General features: G+C 35.5%; 1 protein-coding gene across 3 annotated transcripts in view; it reads left to right on the plus strand.

Annotated features, from left to right (window-relative positions):
- Positions 1-17,788, plus strand: part of SCFD1 (sec1 family domain containing 1) — a 111,966-nt gene extending 94,178 nt beyond the window's left edge. For all 3 annotated transcript variants that reach the window (XM_042235293.2, XM_027957224.3, XM_027957225.3), the window contains exons 20-25: positions 2,886-2,939; positions 6,073-6,125; positions 8,425-8,458; positions 8,941-9,006; positions 13,669-13,737; positions 17,575-17,788. In XM_042235293.2, coding sequence (XP_042091227.1) covers positions 2,886-2,939; positions 6,073-6,125; positions 8,425-8,458; positions 8,941-9,006; positions 13,669-13,737; positions 17,575-17,598 — 300 coding nt within the window. In that variant the 3' untranslated portion in view covers positions 17,599-17,788. The remainder of the gene's footprint in view (positions 1-2,885; positions 2,940-6,072; positions 6,126-8,424; positions 8,459-8,940; positions 9,007-13,668; positions 13,738-17,574) is intronic.
- The last annotated feature ends 4,060 nt before the right edge of the window (positions 17,789-21,848 follow it).

Consider the following 21,848-nt stretch of genomic DNA (forward strand, 5'->3'; position numbering starts at 1 on the left):
ATGGGCCAAAGAACTAAATAGACGTTTCTCCAAAGAAGACATACAGATGGCTAACAAACACATGAAAAGATGCTCAACATCACTCATTATCAGAGAAATGCAAATCAAAACCACAATGAGGTACCATTTCACGCCAGTCAGAATGGCTGCTATCCAATGTCATTCTATTTCTGAAACAGTTTCCAAAAACAATGAAAAATACGCTTGTTGTTGTTCAGTCACTCAGTCATGTCCAACTCTTTGCGACCCCTTGGACTGCACCACTCCAGGCTTCCTTGTCCATCACAAACTCCCGGAGTTTACCCAAACTCATGTCCATTGAGTCGGTGATGCCATCCAACCATCTCATCCTGTGTCTCTCCCTTCTCCTCCTGCCCTTAATCTTTCCCAGCATCAGGGTCTTTTCCAATGAGTTGGCTCTTTGCATCAGGTGCCCAGAGAATTGCAGCTTCAGCTTCAGCATCAGTCCTTCAAGTGAATACTCAGGTTTGATTTCCTTCAGGATTGACTGGTTTAAAAACATGCTTGGGAATTTTTTAAATAATGGGCTTTCATATGAGTAAATCTCATTTATACCTCTTTTATTGAGGTACACAATTGTTTTGTGTCTTTAAGATGAGTGAACAGACCATCTGCTGAGTGAAGAAAATTACATGGTTTTGTTATGCTGTTTTCTGTCTATTAGCTGCCACAGTTCAGTTATTTCAATTAGAATTTTAAGGATGGGGAGCCTGATGGGCTTGGGATTGCAAAAGAGTTGAACATGACTTAATGACTAAACAACCACATTATCTTGTATATAAATTACTATCAATATAAGATTGAGTCTTTAAATCACTAACTCAATTCAAGTCTTCATTTAGGCTAGGTAGAGCATTAGTTGGTGACAGAGATCTCAGAAGTTGTTTCCTGAAGTACTCTTTCTTAAGCCTTTAAAGACACTGTGTATTTCTTTTATCATTCTCTACACTGGCAGTTTTCCTTAATCTGTGACAATCTGTGAATCTGTGACACAGATTCTGTGACAGTCTGTGAATATTGTATAGCGTGGCGGTGGTTGATGACTCTTTCAGTGTTACCTGGTTGTAAAGACCAAACACAAACATAAAGAATAGTCTCTGGGCTCTTAAACTTTTGAACTGTTCTGCTGGAGAGAAATTTTTCTAGTGTTTTTTAATGACCTGTTCACTGGTAGGTTTATCTTCAGATACAGCAGAGCTATTAAATACAAAGTAAAATTTAATTTTTACTTTTATGCTAAATGAAATATTCAATTTTCCAGTTATTTTTGTAAACACAATAAAAGTAATATGACTCTTATGGCTTTACCAGTTATACCAGATATATAAAATCTTTAGCGAATTTTTCTCCATTCCACATACCTAATAACGTAGTACAGTTCAGAGTTAAATGTAAATTAGAGAAATAGATATAAAATTAATTTTAGTAAAATGCTGTAATGTTGTCTTGCTCCAGAATTCTTTTATTATTTCTTCCTGTTTTGTTACAGAGTACTTCATCTTTTGTTGGTGTTACTAAGAATAAATATGTAACTATAGTTTTCTTAAAGCATTTTTAAGATTTAAATCTGTAGCCAGTTATTCTTTAGAGAAGGGTGTGATTTAGGCTTACATTGTTAAGTGAACAAACTCAAGTTTATTTGAAACAAAACTTAAAGGGTACAATTTTGAGCTACCTTTTTTCAAATTTTAAATAGAATTCAGGAGGTACATTCAGTCAGCTTGAACATTTGGTGCTTGTGTTTATATTGAGTTCCTGGCCAACAAAAATATCTAGAGTATAATGAAATAACTTTAATTTTACTTGCCTAAGGTTATCTGAAAAGATTTTTACTTGCAAATCTAGAAAAAGAAAAAAAGAAATGCATATTTTCTGTCTGGGCAAAGCACCATTTTCCTTAGAGATAGTCCATTTTAGTAATAGTAAAATGTTTTATGACCTAAAGAAAGTAAAACTTGTGAATAGTAATGTGTTATCTACAATTATGTGAATAATGAGATTTAAGGTTGCCTCTGTTATATGAAATCTCCAAGATACAAGATGATTCTTTCCAGAATATTCTCTACAGTTCACAAAGGAAATATCAGTTTAAATGGGCAGAACACCATTCCAGTAGAAATGAACTTTGAATAGGCATAATAGTCACTTAGAAAATTTTTTGTACCCGATGTGTTATATTCAAAATAGTGGTTCAAATGGTCAGATTGAAATAGAACAGTACAATTTCTTATCACAATGCATGTAAGCATGTCAAGAGGCAATCTTCTGTCAACACCAGTATTATATATTTCATGTTCAAAGTGGAACTTGTTTGTAAGAAGACAGTGCAGTATGTCACTGAAAATTTGGAATCTGTCTGAGGCAAAATTAAAAGTTGTGTATGCATCCATTTCCCCATTTTTATGAAAGAGCACAGTATCTTTTTTGCTTGAAGATTATACATTAGAAATGAAAAGCTGTTAGGTCATTTAATCTCATATATTAATATTTTTGTGAACTATGTACCGTGTTTTTAAAGAAACTTAAATATACAGAAAGAAAATGAAAAACAGAGGCAGGGTTCTTAAAAACTTACTAGTATTAAAAAAGCAGATATCCAACAAAATAAAAAGCCCAAATATATGTTTGTACTAAAGCTAGATAACACCTACACATTTTTTAAGATTACATTTGGAACCTTGAGTAGTGCCAAAGGTATTTACATCTATGACACCATTCATAGAATATTTAATCTTAGAATGTGTTTAATTGAAAGGTAGGCATACTGAACTATAGAATGATTAGGTTGTCTTGTTACTAAAGAAGAATTTTGGTGTGTCATTCCTTCTGATATTTAACAAAATACTCAATGATTTCTTCCACAGAATCTACCTGTTACTCGTATTTTAGACAATCTCATGGAGATGAAGTCAAACCCTGTGAGTAGTATATAACACTGTACTTGTAAATTCTTGAGCATACCAAACTACCTATACCAAGGGTGATAAACTCAGTTTGTTGTGGGCTTCATCACAGCAGAGTGCATGAGGGAAAGGAAAGAGTCCACGTCCTCAAACAGCATTTTTTAGCCGTTATCACGGATAACATGAATTGGTTTTTCAGCTACTACATCCACTCTGGCTGGCTCTCATGCAAAGTAAATGTAGATCCATATCCTATATATATCCTAAGGAGCAAGTTTCTATAAATAAAAGAGAACTAGTGAGCATCAGTTGGTATAATATGAAAAGTACCAGACCAGTTTAATTTTATGAAATTAAATTAGGATAGAAGTACATAGTGAAAAATTTAAGAGCATGTGTTCAGATGGCACTAAATTCTTTTGGGCTAAAAAGTAAATTGGAATTGTTTGATAAAGAGATAAGTGAGTAAATATTGTTAGCATTTACTTAAAAAATGGGTTTTTGAGCTGTTTATAATTCAAGAAGGGAATGTAAAAATCATCACAATCTGTTTCATAAAGCAGCCCATCATGTTACTGTGGCAACTGGAAAGAGAGCGGCTGTCTGGAATAGATCAGAACCCTGGTTTGGGTTGATCTGGGTCACTGTAGACTTGGCATCAAGACTTAGGATACCAGGCTGAGAAACAGAGTAAGAACAAAATCTTCAGATAAATATGTCATTATTTCATATTTGTTAAAACATGGTTACAATAACATTAAAGAAAATAACAAGAACAAATTTTAAAATCTGTCCATGTGAAAACAAAGATACAGTATTACAGAAAAAAAGCCCGGTAAAGGGCAGTTGCAGTTATGAGAGGAAAGACTATAATGATAAGCTAAAAAGGAGTGGATTTTTCTAGAATCAATACAGAGAACATACTAGACAATGTAATAACAATAGACCTTGTTGTTACTGCATCCTAGAGTATATGGAGGATATGAACAAATGAAGACTAGAATATATGAAGGAATGCTCCTTGAAAAGCCTTAGCAAAGTGTGCGTTTATGATTAGTGCATCTGTGACTGTCTTTAGAGAATACTACTTCATAATGGGCAGTAGGTTTCTAGAAGATATTAGCCCAAACAATTATAAAGATTAAAAATACAAATAAATGTGAAAATTTACATGCCAAATCCACATTTCTGCCATATGGATGGCTAAATTATGGGTCTTATTCACATGTGTCTCCAAGTTCTATAAATTATCAGTTCTAGTGACTTTGACTTAATAACTGAAGGCACATTACCACAGGCAGATAGTTTTTAATTAATTAGAAAAAGTAAAATTTTTCTACTTTAAAAGCATTTTTTCACCCATCTGTTAGGTGGGACAGATGCCTGCACTATCTCTTATCCCTGTCTTGTTCCCATATTGAAAAATTGATTTGGAGGCATTGAAGACATTAACAATGTATACAAAGTTAGACCTGACTAATAATCTTGAATATATTGTATCTCAAAGGCTTTAAAAATGCTGTAACCTAATTCTAGGTGCATTGTTATCACTTATATTTACTAAGTGATCTGTGATTTGTCTTGATTGAATAAAATGAAAGGGATTAGGCAAGATACCAGATAGGTTTCATCTCCTCTTGTACATCTGGGTAGTAGTGGTTTCCTGGAGCAAAGTGTTGAAGGATTATGGCTCTGCATTTGGTTTTGGGCTTCCCTGGTGGCTCAGATGGTAAAGCGTCTGCCTGCATTGCAGGAGACCTGGGTTTGATCCCTAGGTCGGGAAGATCCCCTGGAAAAGAAAATGGCAGCCCACTCCAGTACTCTTGCCTGGAAAATTCTGTGGGTGAAGGAGCCTGGTAGGCTACAGTCCATGGGGTCACAAAGAGTTGGACACAATTGAGAGACTTCACTTTTGGTTCAGGGAGAGTTCTGTGATTGATTAGCGCTTGCCATCACTGAGTGCAGGACTAGATAGTGATAACACTGCCATAGTTGGTCATTGATCACCTTTGGGTAGGTTCATCCAGAAAAGAATCGGAAAACATCGCAGAAAAGAATGAGTTCCTTTGGGTGTTTGTGCTTTGGAGGGAGAAGGAGATAGAGATTAGGAAATAATGATATTATATGCAGTAAAGCAGTACTTTCTAAATCTTTAATATCAAGATATTATCTTTACTATCAATAAGCTAGTTGATTATGTAGTATGGAGGCTGGCAACCCCTTATCCACAAGTTCTGAAATCCAAAAAGATTTTTTGTATAACTTGTTTGGTGGCAAAACCTAACCTTAACTCATGTTGAGGTTCTTTATAGTTTATCGTACTTTGTGTTGATATTCATTTGTTTAGCTGCAGAAATATTACCATGTTACATGATGGGGTGCTGCCCACTGGGAATACTACATTATATAGAGTTGTTATGCGTGATATTATCTATCTACAGTTTTTTAAGTTCAAAGTTCCAAAATATATCTAACTCCAGAGGTTTCAGTTATAAAAGACTTGAACCTGTATTAGGTATTCTGCACAATCAATAAAATCATGGACATATAATAATGTAAAAAATTCTAAAAGCAAAAATACTTAAGTGCATTAGCTTATAAAACAGGTATATTTATTTTTCTCAGTTATTAAGTATAGTTCCCTGTGCTATACAATAGTTTCTTATTGATTATTTATATATAGTAGTGTGTATATGTTAATCCTAAACTACTAATTTATCTGCCCCCACCCTGCCTTGGTAACAACCATAGTTTGTTTTCTGTGTAAAAACAGGTATACATTTGAGAAGCAGCATGCATAGTGGTTAAGTGCTGGGGCATTGAAACTAGACTGCCTGGGCTCAGATCTGGAGTTTCCACACTTGTCATAAGACTTAGGAAAGTTAGATAACCTCTCTGTATCCCAGTTTCCCCATCTGAAAAACGTGGATAATAACAACTACCTCAAAGATGATACGGGATTATGTAATTTCATCTGAGACACTTAGAATGATGTTTAACACATAGTGAATTTTGATGGTGGCTGTTTACCAACTTAGTATTCATTAGTAGATTCATCAAGTAATCTTAAAATACTCTAAGCAAAATTTGAACTTTCTAAAGAGAAATTGCATAGTCATGGTAAAGTTCTCTATTTTTTTTTAAATAGGAAACTGATGACTATAGGTATTTTGATCCCAAAATGCTACGGGGCAATGACAGGTAAGCAGCTCTTGCATAATTTGTTGTATGTTTCCTCATTCCCACCAAGAATGGAAATAACTTCTACTGATTTTTTTGTTATAAATCAGTAATTGCTTATTATTAAAAATTCAAACTGTATAGAAAACTGGTAAGTAAATAATATGTAGAATCTCTTTACCCAGAGGTAATCACTGGTAATTATACTTAACACTTTGATACTTTTCCTTCCAAATATATACAGAAAAAAAGTACATTAGATGCTTGTTGTTTTTAATGAAATGATAAGGGCATTACAATCTTATGTGTAGAAAAGGAGAATTTGGATAATTTGTGTGCTTTTAAATGAATAATTATTTTGGACCAAATGAAAAAGATGAAGGCTTTATGTTGAATACCAGTTGTTGGTTTTTTATTTAACTCATCCATACAATCTATGTCCCTGGGGACCATTGCTGTGAGTCCTTCTTTTTGGCAGTGAAACATTCTGCAAATAATTTCTGTATTTTGTGACAAACATGGTGTGGTAAGATACTAACTTTATTATGGATATATTTTTTGAAATTTAATTCTGGTGGTATGATAGTAGTTTATAAAATACAGAAAGAAGGATAAAATTAGCAGAGAAAAAACCTTCTTGGAGGAATGGTCTTTAGCACCAAAACTTGGGTGAAGATTCTTTATTGCCTATACCTTATGTTTGGGATCTTTCGAACTTTGATTTATCCCAAGCTTTCAAATCTTTGTAGATAGTCAGATCGGATAATCTGGTCACTAAAAAATTAATTATTAGATTACTTTGGAAACATAAAGGTTATTCTCTTTTCTGAACTTACCAGAAATAATACCAGAGTTGCAACAGAAGCTGCTGCTAGTAGCTGCAGCTGGTAAGAAAGAGTTTGACAAAAGAATAAATTATAGAAGGAAGAGGATGAGGAGTGACGCTAAGGGGCTTCTTTGGTGGGTGATTAAAATGTTCTAAAATTTTAGACAGTGGTAATGGTTGTACAACTCTAAATATACTAAAAACCATTGATTGTATACTTTTAAATGGTGGGTTTACAACATATTTCATGTTCTCAAGCTTAGACTTTTTTCCTTCCTTATATTTCTATCAGTAGATACATTTTGCTTCTTAGAAACTTCTGAGAAATTCTTTCCATTTTCCCTATATATAGTTTATTCATGATAATGAGAAGGAATATTAGGAATGTTGATAAGACAGAGAAACACAGAGTTTCATTTTTAATAGGCTCAGCTTTCTCCTGAGCTGTCTCATCACAAGTAGATCTCTGTTTTTAATAACTGGTAGTGCAGTGTTCTTTGAAGTCTCGCCTCTCCTCATGTTTGCTCTTAGAGGAACTTCAGGCACTCTAGAAGGAAGTTAGGCATTAGGCAGCTCCTGGTCCCTTTTCTGGAATTTTCACCCAGGTCACAGAAATGGGGAAAAGATGGAACTGTGAAATCAGTCACCAAATCATTGAGCAGTTTAATAGCTCTTTCCCCTTGGTTGAGATTTTCAAAAATGGCTTGTGAGGAAAACTTATCTTTGTTTGTATAGCCTATTTTAGCACTCAGAACAAATATATATTTGACTCACAAAAGCTGTGCAAATTGCCTTTATTAAAAGAGCTCTAAGATACCAAGTATTTTTGAAATAAATAAATATGTAATTAATATATAAAGAGGTTACAGAAAAATACAGACCCCTTCTTTCATCCTCCTTTTCCTTCCTGAATTGTTATCCTTGCCATATATGTGTTTGCATAGTTTTTTCACAGATGTAGATACCCACAAACTATAATCTGTCCAGTATGGTAAAACTTGCACATAATTTACCACTGAAGTGGGCTTCCTTGATAGCTCAATTGGTACAGAATCTGCCTGCAATGCAGGAGACCCCAGTTCAATTCCTGGCTCTGAAAGATCTGCTGGAGAAGAGATAGGCTACCCACTCCAGTATAGTCCTTGGGGTTGCAAAGAGTTGGACATAACTGAGTGACTTTCACTCACCACTAAAGCATATATTTTATCAATTTACCTTATACCCAGATTTCCACTCATCGTGGGAACTAATGCTCCATCTCTCCTATTCCCTCTCAGTCTTCTAGAATTTTAAAGTCAACAGGTTGCCTCATTCCCTTTTGGACACAGAGACTTGTACCCCATCTAGCTTGTTCTCTGAATCCCACTGAAGAATTGTAAATACACAGATAATAGTGCATGTGTGTGTATATATATATTTCCCATGCCTTTTTATACTTAAGATAAGCTTTGGGTGAAATTTTCAGTATGGGTTTTTTATTGTTTATTCTTACAGCTCAGTTCCAAGAAACAAAAATCCATTCCAAGAGGTAAGTTCATATAAAAATTCTCTGTCCCTAAAATGGAAGGATGAAAAGGGGACCCAGCAGTCTTGAAGGATATCTTTGTCCTATGGCTTTATGATGATTACTGTATGGCAGTCTTGATAAATCCAATCCTGTATCCTGAAGATGCATTGTAAATAACGATAAATTCAAAGATGACTTTTAGGAAAAAACCTTATGGATTTATTTGGTATTTAATTGAAAGATGAGGTTTATTTTCCTCATAATTGTTTCTGAAAAATCACTACTTCATTTTAATACCCAATAGACATTAGAAATTTACAGACTTTTTAAAAAAAAAATAAATTTCTCTATCATCGAAGGAGTATCAGGCCACTTAGGTTAAAAAAAATACTAACTAGCAAAAGTTGTGGAATAGGCTCCAGACTAAAAGCCATGTTTCTTGAGAGCTAAAATACTGTTCTGTTTCTTTTAACTTACCTATTTTCTTCTACTTGCATTTTTAGGCAATTGTTTTTGTGGTGGGAGGAGGCAACTACATTGAATATCAAAATCTGGTTGACTACATAAAGGTACATTTGATGTTCATATTCTTTTATCATTCGAGGTTTCACAGTTGTCCCATGTCTTTAACATATTAGCAGTCTCTGATGGCTTTCCTGATTCTTAAATAATCCCTTTTCTAGAGATAGTTTTAAAATCTGGCAGATAAGAAAACAATGAATATATGAGCATTTTTCCATGTCACATTCATTTTTGGCCTAAAATTTTACTTGAGCTGGAAAATAATGTATCTTCTTGATGTAATGTACTATGCAGCTATCTATCTTAATTTGACTTTAAATGTTTAAATAAGCTCCTGTCCCAAAAAACTCTCCCTTGGTGAAATGATTTACTGAACTCCATTTACCTAAATTAAGCACTTTTCTCTCATCTTATTGACCAAAGTCAGCAACATACCTCAAATAAACTTGGAATGTCTGCTCTTTCAGCAAATAGACACTTCAGAGGCAGCACTTTAGAAGTGGTGTGCTGTTCAGAGCTAACAGCAGCAGGGAGTGACAGACAGCTAAGCAAAAGAATCTGAAGGGAAAGGTGTAACTTGGAGAGCAGAAATGCCGTTTAAAATGCAGAGGCAACAGAACCAGTGACATTTTATAACCTTCATTATTCACTTAATATTAATGATTATTCCTTGTGGTCCTACATTACGTAAGACATTTTTGTACAGCAGGAGAAAAAAATACATAGGTGGATGTCACAGAGGATCCTCAGTCACACAGAACATGCCTCAGAATGTGGACCACCACTCGGATCTGTGTACAATACCTTGGTTTCAGGGAAGCATCCGTCTTATACAAAGAGATGTCTTTTATACCCTTCTCTGTTCATATAGCCAGAATCAGGCTCCATGACCAGGCTCAAAGGCAAAAAGCAAGGGAACATAACAGAAACCATGAATCTGTAAAATTTCTATGAACAGTGCTGACAAGCTAGTGCAAGTTGTCCCCTGGTCTGTCTGTGACCCTTGGGCAGACTATATTAATCTGTTTCATTTAGATTTGGCCATGGGTCAACAACATGATTGGTTCCAGGTATGTACCCAAGGGTAAACCCAGGGTTGCAACAGACCAGCTGAAATTAATCCTGTACTTAAATCCCATCCTTTGGTAACTTTTCTTAATTACATTTGTCAGCATTCCTTCTGCATTTTTTTTTTTTAACACATTACAGACCAGAAAAACAGGGATAAAAACCAAAAAATGCTAATCATTTGTGTAGTGTAGTAACTGAAATGCAGGTGTAACTTTAAAGAAACTTTGCAGTTTACCAAATAGTCCAGTGTAAACTTGTTTTTAATCATGCATAAACCTCATAACTCTTACCTCTCTACACCACAGAAATTTTAATTTTGTGAAGTGTATTAATAAATGTTAGCTAAGTTTAGTTCTTTCCCTGATCAGTCACCTGCGTCAAGAGACCTTCAGGGTGATCAGTAGTAGGCATGTAAGCCCACCACGTTATCCAGTCATCCTTTACTTAGTCTCAGTTTATAGAATGTTTTGTTTTAACTTTTTATTGCTTTCCACTCACCAAAGCATGGTGTACAGCTAGTAGGGCACGTGATACTGTGACCCATCAGCCATGTGACAGGTGTTTTATGTCTCTACATCAGATACTGTTCTTAACAGATGATCACTTGGGTTCATATTTACACAGTGGTCTTTGGCTCTTGTGTTGAACAGATTCTTCTGTACACATTTGAGCAGCAACAGTATCCTAATTTTGCCTCCTAGAAGGGGTCCTCCGGAATATATAAAACCTGTAAAATGAGAATATGTAAAACAAAAGGAAGTATTAGAATTATTCTGGGTGTTTATCCCCTAGATGTTTTTAACATCATCAAGATATAGCACGTGAGTAAGTCCAGATTAAATCTTTCATAAACCTACCAGAATCCATTTTGGACCTTCAGCTTCAAATAAAGGAGGCTATTTCTGCAGGTGTTGTGAGCATCTGTAAATATAGCTAAGAGTATTATTCTCTTGCTCCCAACCTCTTTCAGGGTACCATGATAATGTTAGCTTTTTTTTATTATTAATATTTACCTATTGGCTCCGTTTCTGAGGATCAAAACTTCTCCATCTTTCCATGTGTCAGTAATTCTTACCCAGAATTTGGCCCCTGGTTTAGAAGACCATCAGCTTCGGTGTGACTCCGGTCCATAGTGGCGGCAGTATGACTGCTGGACTTGCCTTTCTTCATTCCCAGTCATAGGAAGTAGGTTGGCCAAGTGCGAGCTTATAAGACTGTGTTATCCACTGATTACTACAGATGCAGAAACCATTAATCCCAGCTTACACACAGGTGAAAAGAAACAGTCCAAACAGATTCAGAGGAATTGTCTTCATTTCATTTTCGGATTGTTCATTGCAATTGTATAGAAATCTGATTAGTTTTTGTATATTGATCTTATGTCCTGTAACCCTATTGAACTCATTTATTATTTCTGATAGTTTTTTAATGGATTTTTAAGATTTTCTATAAACATTATCATGTTATCTGTGAATAAGCATCTTCCTTATCCTTTTGGGATGTTTTTTTCCTTTTTCTCGCCTACCCACCCTGGCTAGAACCTCCAATAACAATAGAAGAGTCCAGAGCAGACATCTTTATCTTCTCCCTGATTTTAGGGGGCAGAGCATCCTGACTTTCACTGTTAAGTTTGAGGTTACCAATGGGTTTTTAATAGAGCTATTAATGTTTAGTAGCTACTAAGCCATATAGTCTAATTTTCATGAGAATTCTTTTTTAATCTCATTTGGTCTTACTGTTTCCTTTGTTCTGCATAATGTTCATCTTTCTATCATTTCAGCCCATTTAGGGGAAACTGAGCTAGTAGGTCTGTGATAGCCTGCCTCATGACATTAGAAACCCATGTAATGCAAGCTTGTAGTATGAAACAAAACTTAGGCCTATGGCTCTGAGAGACAATAATTGGGAATTACCTAATATGGCACTTGATTTATACCAATTCACAAAATGAGCAAGTGCCATTTTTGTTGGGAATGCAAAGAAAATACTATAAGAATTCTAGCTGATTTATTTGGTAATGATGTTAGTCTGACTGATATTGTAACTGCTATTTGGTATAACATTGATGTATTTGATAAAATTAATTGGATTGATTTTTGACAAGATGTTTGATAATACTGATATCAGTGACCAATTGTTCTTTTGTTCGAAGGTGATTGCCTAGGGAATAAGCTAGATTTAGTTAATAATTAATTGTTGCATTGAATCAAGGTATTGGTACATTCATAAAGTTCAGTTTTTAATGAAGAAATATCAAGTTGAAGTTTTATACTGAAATATTACTAAACTGCAGTGTTAAAAATTATAACTATACCTCACTAGATGACACAGAAGATTAGAGTTTTGTGTTTATCTTTGTTTTTATATTCTGTCAATGCTATAAAGGATGAAAAATGGTGACAAATAATTACAATTAAGCTTGATCAAGGATGGAGAGGAAATGTACTTACATAATCGCAAGATTAATCTCAGCCCTGGTGCTGATGTTTGGCCAACCCTGAATGAAATGTTCTAACTAGTGATTAAAATAGGCATGTGCTAGGGCCCAGGATAGACCAGGGGGCAACTTGGACTGCCTGTCAGTGTTCTTTAATGGAAAACCTAGATTGATGATTTCGCTTGGTTGCTGTCATGTTTTCTTATTTCTGCTGTTAAGCCTGGTCATGCAGCCTGACTGTAGCTGTGTGACCAGAGAGGAGTCAAAGATCCCTCCTTGGGCAAGACTGGGGCTTCCCTGAGACCAGGGCATCCTGGTGGTTCACAACAGAAAATGAAATGTGTCTAATGTACTCCTACCCTCATGTGAGCATAGCCTCAAGAATCCCAGTTATATGGCCCTGTTTAATGGCTACACATACCATCTCATTTTGAAGAAAAGGTGAGATGTGACTTTTGTTTTACTTGTTCTCAGAGAATGTCAGCCAGCGATGTTTACTCAGCTCATACATCACAAAGAAATGTCCTTCTCTTGTACTGCAAAGCCATAATTCTTTTGGTTCCTTGATTAACCACATTTGGTTTGTACATTACAAAAGAAAACTTACAAATTTACCTTCAAGTTCACAATACATATAAGCATTTCAACATTAAGAACTTACCAAAATTCTCTAGTCAAAAAGTTTTGACTGCTTGTAACTGGGTGCCAACATTCTGTCAAGGTTAAGGATGAAATTCATAGTTACAGAATGGAATAGGGCATATTAACATATAAAAGTACTATATGATCACAGGTGAGTCTTAAATGCCAATCCATGCTGCTCGCACCATATTCTACTTTCAGTGTTAACAAAACTTTCGGTGTTTTCTTCAAGTAGTTACAGTCCTACATAGAATGTTGGCTGAAGATTTTATAATTACTGCTCCTATGAGATGCGTCACTCATCACGTTCCTTCTATTTTCAGTGTAAGTGGCACTAGAAACATGCCTAACACATATTTTGAATGGAAAAAATGTGCCCATTTCACTACTTTATTCCATGTAATTTTAGGATAGGTGTACACTAAAATCCAGTACTCACCCTAAAGGAAAATAAAACCTTTAAAAATAACAAAAAGTCTTATGTTTAACCCCGCTTTTTGGGAATATTGAAAATATTACTTGTTGTTTGTATCTGAGTTCTGTGTTTGATGTTTTACAGGGGAAACAAGGCAAGCATATTTTATATGGCTGCAGTGAACTTTTTAATGCTACACAGTTCATAAAACAGGTAAAACGTACTTTTTAGTTTGTTTCTTTAACATACCTTAAGTTGCTGTTGATATTTTTCAAAAGACAGCAAGACAATCCTATTCATCTGAACCAGCTGAAACTAAAAGCCACGGAACAAGAAGAATGTAGGGTTTTGCCGTGGACAACTGTAAAGGAAACTCGTGTGTGTAATGTTATTTCCATTATCCCAAATCACTGAAAAAGTAAATTCTGAAAACTTTTAATTGGAGTAGTGTACTTGCTTAGGCAAAATTCAGTCCAGCATTTCCTTGATATACTGTCCATATTTCTGACTTTGCCAAGCATATCACAAATTGAACTGAGAAGCTGTTTCTTGGGGGACTGATACAACAGAATGTCATTCACCTTGAAAGTCACTGAAGGCAGTAGCTGAGGCATAAAAGGTCTTTACATTCTTTTACTGTTCTCAGTACTTACGTTAACTTCAGCTTTTTAAAGCTTAAACTGCTTCAGAGGCTTAGTAGGCTGACCAATAATATTTACTCACCTTTGCCTTGGCTAGCATAAAAATCATAACTGTACCCTCTGCTCATTTTTAGCATCTCTTCCTAGCACCTTCTTCCAGCACAACTTTCTTACCCACTATAATATGGTTCTTTTATTCTTAACCTCAATGTGGCCGTCCACTGATATTATGAGAATTTCAGATATACAGAAAAACTGGAGAGAATTTACAGTGAATACATTCACATTCCCCACTAACATTTTATTGCACTTGCTTTATAAGCACCTGTCCATCTTTCCATTCTGCTCATTGCTCCAGCTTAATTTCAGAGTAAATTACAGATACCAGTATACTTCCCCCTTAATACATCAGTGCCAATATCATTCACTAGATTTCATTGTTTAGTTGTTGTTGTTGTATTACTCTCTGGAAGTAAAATTTACAGCAGTGAAATACACATATCTTAAGTGTACATTCCTGCCTTGTCAGATGTATTGTTCACCTGAGTAACCCAAACCTATATCAGGGTACAGAAGTTTACACAGTGTTCCTTTATGGCCTTTGCCAGTCAGTCCTTGCTCCTAGTCAAAACTTGCTCCCAAAACAGTGTCTTGATATTTTCCCACCATAGATTCGTCTTACGTATTCTAGAACATCATAAACGGAAATTTTCTTGGTTAACTTGGTTAACTGTTAATCCTTCCAATGAACTAGATGGTGTTAATGCTAATTTTCTCTATTAGTTTTCTGTTCATTGGTTTCTCCTTTTTATTTGATTACTTTGGGTTTACCTTCTTTTACTATCTGATATTGGATAATTATTAAATCATTAACTTTAGTTTTTCATTTCTAAAATAAGCTTTGAAAGCGATAAAGCTTATTCTCTTCCCAAACACTGCTTTAGACACATTCCACAAATGTTGATATATTTGTATTATCATTTGAAATATTTTTAATTTACCTGGTGGTTTATTCTTTAGCCCTTGTAGAGAGATCTATTGTTGTTTGAAGTATTTATGGTTTTTCTAGATAACTTATTGATTTCTAATTTAATTCCCTGGTTGTCCTAGAACATTTTACATGTAAGTTCATTGTCTGAAAATGTGAATTCCTTTTATAAACCAACATATAGTCAATCTTGCTAAGCACTCCATATGAAGAACATGAAGGAAGAGTTGTAAATATTAATTTGGTCAAAGTAGTTGATAGCATTAGTTAGATCCTCTGTATCGATTTTTTTTCTGTCTAGTTCTATCAGGTATTAAAAATCTCCATCTGTGATTGTGGAATTGTCTCTTCCTTTAGTTCTGTCAATATTTGCTTTTAAGTTCTTTTATTAGGTACATACAGAGTTTTGATTGTTTATATTCTGATGAGTGGGCTCTTATCCTTATGCCCATATTCTTCTACATATCTAGTAATGCTCTTTGTCTTGAAATCTACTTTATCTGAAAACTAATAAAGCCACTCAAGCCTTCTTATACTTACTGTTTGCATCTTATAACTTTTCCATCTGTTTACTTTCAACTTGTCTGAATTTAAAGCATATATCTTATATATCAAGCATATTATACTTAAAACCTATATCTTATGTGTGTGTGTGTATGTATATATATATCTATATACTATATATCTTAGAATATTATTGGATCTTGTGGGGTGTTTTTTTAAACCCACAATATTTTTTTTCAAAAGCCATTCTGACAGTCTCTTTTAATTGGAGTGTATTGGTCTTTAACATCTAATGTAATTATTACTGTAATTGAATTTAGGCCTACCATTTTACTGTTTTCTCTGTTTCTCCTTTCTTTGTAAGACTTGAACACTTTTTAGAATTCCACTTTAATTCATCTCTGCATTATTAACTTAGGGTTGCTCTAAAAATCACTTTCTATATACCTTTAACTGTTAATAGACCAGTTATTATGGTACTTGTATTACATGTAGAAGCCTTGCAACCATACAGATCAGCATTTATGCTGCCGTTGTCATATTTTACATACATCATTAATTTTACAAAATAGTGGACAGTGTTGTTTGTGCTTTAAACAGTCATGTGTAGAATAAAGACATAAATCTTTTGCATTTATATGGATATGAATTCCAGTGCTCTTTATCCCCACTTACAGATTTTAATTTCTGTTGACTGAAAAACTTTCTAGCAGTCATTGTAGCTCAGGTATGCTGGCAATGAGTTCTCTTAATTTCACATATATATATATATACACACACATACAATAATTGGTTTTCAATAATTACAGTGTATCTGTTTTAGTTTCCATTTTTATGCTGAGATTTCCTTTTTTCTTTCATTGTAAGCCTGTTTTTCACTATTTCTTTGAGGATATTGTCCTAGCTGCTTTTAAAACCTGGCTGTTAATTACCACACATGGATCAACTCACTGTTGATCCCCATTGTCTTACCCCCCAGAGACTGGGCCCCTGGGTTCCTGTTTCTTTGGATTCACTAATTTTATGCTGTGTCCTTTACACTGTTTTAGAAACGGAATTGTTGCTCAGACTCAAAGTTCTGTCTCTTCGGCAATAGCTCAAGTCTCAAGTCTCTCTCATTCATAAGTGGTTCAGGGTTTCACCATAGATTCAGGAAAAGTCTATATACAGACTTAGGGCTCCCTCACTTCCCGGTAGCTTTAGTTGCCTGCAAACCCTTTCCTCTGGTTTTTCAAGCCAGAAAGACTATGTTTTCTGTCCATTTTAGCAGCTAGTATAGTACCAACTGTGGCCTGCCTTCAGGCTAAGAGCCACAGAACCAAAGAACTCAGCCTGTATTATTCCTTCCTTCCAAATGTTGATTCTGTTCCAGAGCTCACCTTCTTTCCGTCGTTCCCCATTGCCTATAGGAAGTTGGTTTTGTTTAAAATTTATCATTTCTCTCTTTCAGAGACTTGGTCCAATAGGAGTTTACCCAGCCTTCCAGAATTGAAATCCTTTTCCCTTCTTTTTAATGATCTTTAGAAATAGATTTAATGTATTTCTAATTTCTTTTACAAACATATTAAAATATATAGAAAAGTAAATTGTCATTGTCAGTGAAGTCACGCATGTTTTTCTTTACATTTTCATACTGAGTTAATATTTTTTAATTCTGTTTTTGTTTTCAATTACTTGAACTTGCTCCTATATAATGGTTACACATCTTTTCACCATAAGTTTTTAAATATCTATAAATCTGAAACATTTTAGTGAATATTGAGTGAAAAGGTATTATTCTAAAATACAATGAAGTACATGAAATAGCCTGTTTTACCATGATAAAAGTGTACATTTAAGGTGATTACAAATATGATTAATACCTAAGTTTCTTTTGTGATTAAAAAAGTAATATTTATGTTTTATCTTTTGTTTTAGCTGTCACAACTTGGACAAAAATAGCACAGAAGAACTGTAACATGAGAATCTATTTAGAACTTGAATAAATGTAAAAAGTCAAAAGAGCCAGATGTTTCCTTCTCCATATCAATGTCCTAACGGTGAAACTTAGAGGTATTTGTTAATTTTTAAGGAAATTCTATACTTAATATAATGTATACTGATTAAAAAAATAAAGCATTTCAGAAATAAATTTTAACATTGTAGAACATGTTATTTTTTACAAATGAGAATGAAAGTACTTTGGAAAGAAGGAAAGTTCTGTCTGAATATAATGTTAAAATATTAATATAATAACCAGTGTATTAGGATTGAAGCCAGTGAAAGTTTAAGAATATATGTCTTATTTGATTGGTTCATGAATCTCCTACTTGTATTCATTTTAATTGTAAAATTACCTTTCCATAGTTTGTTTCCTATGTTGCCTTTAGATTTAAAAGCCACTTTAATGTCCCTTCTCCCTCTGGTACACCTGTGTACATTTTAGCATTTATATCTCCTTTATATAATTGCTCAGTCAAACATCAACATCTGGAGCAGATAAATACAAAACATTTATCCTGTACACTTCTAGATATTATGTAAAAGTAAGTGTTAAATGTGGTACTCACCTTCCTCTCTGGGTGAAATGCAGCACTAAAAATGAATGCTGGTCAGCCATGTATCTCAGGACAGCCGTGAGATAAAAGCACACCAGCCTCTCCAGAGGAAACAGCTGTTCCTATTATAAAGACCAGAGAGCTGCTCCTCTTAATGAGCCTCACCAAGAGGAATCTTCAGTGTTATAGAGAGCATCCTGATAATAAAACAAGATTCACAGAACTGTTTCTTTCTGCACTCCCACCCACCGTGAGTCAGGTGGGACATCACACCAAAGCAGAGGTCCAGAAAACTAACTGTAGATGATGGAGATGACTAACATATTCCTGGGGTATAAATTTAAAGTATGTTTGAGCTGCTGTAATAAACTACCATAGGCTGGGTAGCTTATACAACAAACAGGTATTTCTCACAATTCTGGATGCTAGGAATTTGAAGATCAAGTTACCAACAGATCTAGTGTCTGATGAGAACATTCTTCCTGATTTGCAGAGAGCCATGTATCCTCACGTGGGGAGCAGAGAACAAACTCTGGTCCCTTCATCCCCCTTTAAAGGCACTAATCCCGTCATGGGGCTCCACCACATAACATCATCCAAATACAGTTACCTCCTCAAATCCCTACCTACAAATACCATAACATTGGGGAAAAGACATTCTCTTCAATAAACTGTGCTGGGAAAATTGGACAGCCATATGTAGAAGAATCAAATTAGAACATTCTTCAACACCATACACAAAAATAAACTCAAAAAGGATTCAAGACCTAAATGTAAGACCCGATACTATAAAACTCTTAGAGGAAAACATAGGCAGAACACTTTTTGACATAAATCACACAATACCTTTTTCAGTTCTCCAAGAGCAATGGAAATAAAATTTAAACAAATGGGACCTAGTTAAACTCAAAAGCTTTTTTATGCACAGCAAAGCAAATGATTTTTAAAAAGATAACCCACAGAATGGGAGAAAATATTTATAAATGATATGACTGACAAAGGGTTAATTTCCAAATTTTATAAACAGCTCTTGCAGCTCAACATCAAAGCCCAATCAGCAGCTCTTGCAGGTCAACATCAAAGCCCAATCAAAAAGTGGACAGAAGACCTAAATAGATTATTTCATCAAATAAAACATACACATGAAAAGATGCTCAACATCATTATTGTTAGAGAAATGCAAATCAAAACTACAATGAGATACCACCTCACACCAGTTAGAATGGCCATCATCAAAAAGTCTACAAATAATAAATGTTGGAGACAGTGTGGAGAAAAGGGAACTCATATAGTGAAGTAAGAGAAAAATATGGTGCAATGTCGCCTTATATATGTGGAATCTAGAAAAATGGTACAGAACAACTTATTTGCAAAGGAGAAATAGAATCACAGATACAGACTGCTGTGTATAAATCAGATAACTAATGAGAGTCTACCGTGTGGCACGAGGAGCTCTACTCTGTGCTCTGGTGACCTAAATGGGAAAGAGAGCTAAAAGGGAGTGGACATGTGGGTACATGTAAACTGACTCACTTTGCTGCACAGCAGAAATAACATTGTAAAGCAATTATAGTACAATAAACTCTCTGAAGTTTTAAAAAATTATGTAACAACCAACAAGACCTATTATATATAGTGCAGGGAACTCTGCTGTAGCAGCCTAAATGGGAAAAGAATCTGAAAAAGAATATATACACACACACACATACATGCATATATGTAATGTATAACTGAATCATTTGCTGTACACTTGAAACTTAACAGCATTAACTATACTCCAATATAAAATAAAAGTTTTTTAAAATACCATTACCTTGGGGATTAGGGCTTCAGCATTTGATTTTCTGGGACACAGACATTCAATTCATAGCACTACATCTGTCAAAGTGGCTGGTACTCAGGGCTTCAGGAGAGACCTTTATGAAAAGACAAGGCTAATTAAGATGTTAAGATAGGAGAAAAAGCAATGTCCCTGTCTCCTTAGAAATGGAGAAATTATACTCTAAATAGTTAACATTCAGAAATTTTGTAACTACATGAAAGACAAAAGGAAGTGGTCTGTTTTTCTAGTTAACGTTACATTTAAACTGACTTAGGGTCAGAATAAGGAGAAGGCAATGGCACCCCACGGCAGTACTCTTGCCTGGAGAATCCCATGGATGGAGGAGCCTGGTAGGCTCCAGTCCATGGGGTCGCTAGGAGTTGGACACAACTGAACGACTTCATTTTCACTTTTCACTTTCATGCACTGGAGAAGGAAATGGCAACCCACTCCAGTGTTCTTGCCTGGAGAATCCCAGGGACGGGGGAGCCTGGTGGGCTGCCATCTCTGGGGTTGCACAGAGTCAGACACGACTGAAGCGACTCAGCAGCAGGGTCAGAATGACCATCATTTAAAAGTCTACAAATAAATGCTGGAGAGGGTATGGAGAAAAGGGAACCCTCCTACACTGCTGGTGGGAATGCAAGTTGGTACAGCCACTATGGAAGACAGTATGGAGGTTCCTCAGAAAGCTAAAAATAGAATTACCATATGACCCAGCAGCCTCACTCCTGGGAATATAATCCTGGACAAAACTATAATTCACAAAGATATGTGCACTCCTATATTCATAACAGCACTATTCACAATAGCCAAAACATGGAAATAACATAAATGTCCATCAGCAGATGAATGGATAAAGCAGATGTGGCACGTATATAATGAAATTCTCAGTTCAGTTCAGTCGCTCAGTCGTGTCCGACTCTTTGCGGCCCCATGAATCGCAGAACGCCAGGCCTCCCTGTTCATCACCATCTCCCGGAGTTCACTCAGACTCACGTCCATCGAGTCCATGATGCCATCCAGCCATCTCATCCTCTGTCGTCCCCTTCTCCTCCTGTCCCCAATCCCTCCCAACATCAGAGTCTTTCCCAATCAGTCAACTCTTCGCATGAGGTGGCCAAAGTACTGGAGTTTCAGCTTTAGCATCATTCCCTCCAAAGAAATCCCAGGGTTGATCTCCCTCAGAATGGACTGGTTGGATCTCCTTGCAGTCCAAGGGACTCTCAAGAGTCTTCTCCAACACCACAGTTCAAAAGCATCAATTCTTCGGCGCTCAGCTTTCTTCACAGTCCAACTCTCACATCCATACATGACCACTGGAAAAACCATAGCCTTGACTAGAAGGACCTTAGTCGGCAAAGTAATGTCTCTGCTTTTGAATATACTATCTAGGTTGGTCATAACTTTTCTTCCAAGGAGTAAGCATCTTTTAATTTCATGGCTGCAGTCACCATCTGCAGTGATTTTGGAGCCCCAAAAAATAAAGTTTGACACTGTTTCCCCATCTATTTGCCATGAAGTGATGGGACCGGATGCCATGATCTTTGTTTTCTGAATGTTGAGCTTTAGGCCAACTTTTTCACTCTCCTCTTTCACTTTCATCAAGAGGCTTTTTAGCTCCTCTTCACTTTCTGCCATAAGGGTGGTGTCATCTGCATATCTGAGGTTATTGATATTTCTCCTGGCAATCTTGATTCCAGCCTGTGTTTCTTCAGCCCAGTGTTTCTCATGATGTACTCTGCATAGAAGTTATATAAGCAGGGTGACAATATACAGCCTTGACGTACTCCTTTTCCTATTTGGAACCAGTCTGTTGTTCCATGTCCAGT

The sequence above is a fragment of the Ovis aries genome, chromosome 18 (genome assembly GCF_016772045.2).
Source record: "Ovis aries strain OAR_USU_Benz2616 breed Rambouillet chromosome 18, ARS-UI_Ramb_v3.0, whole genome shotgun sequence".
Lineage (NCBI taxonomy): Eukaryota > Metazoa > Chordata > Mammalia > Artiodactyla > Bovidae > Ovis > Ovis aries.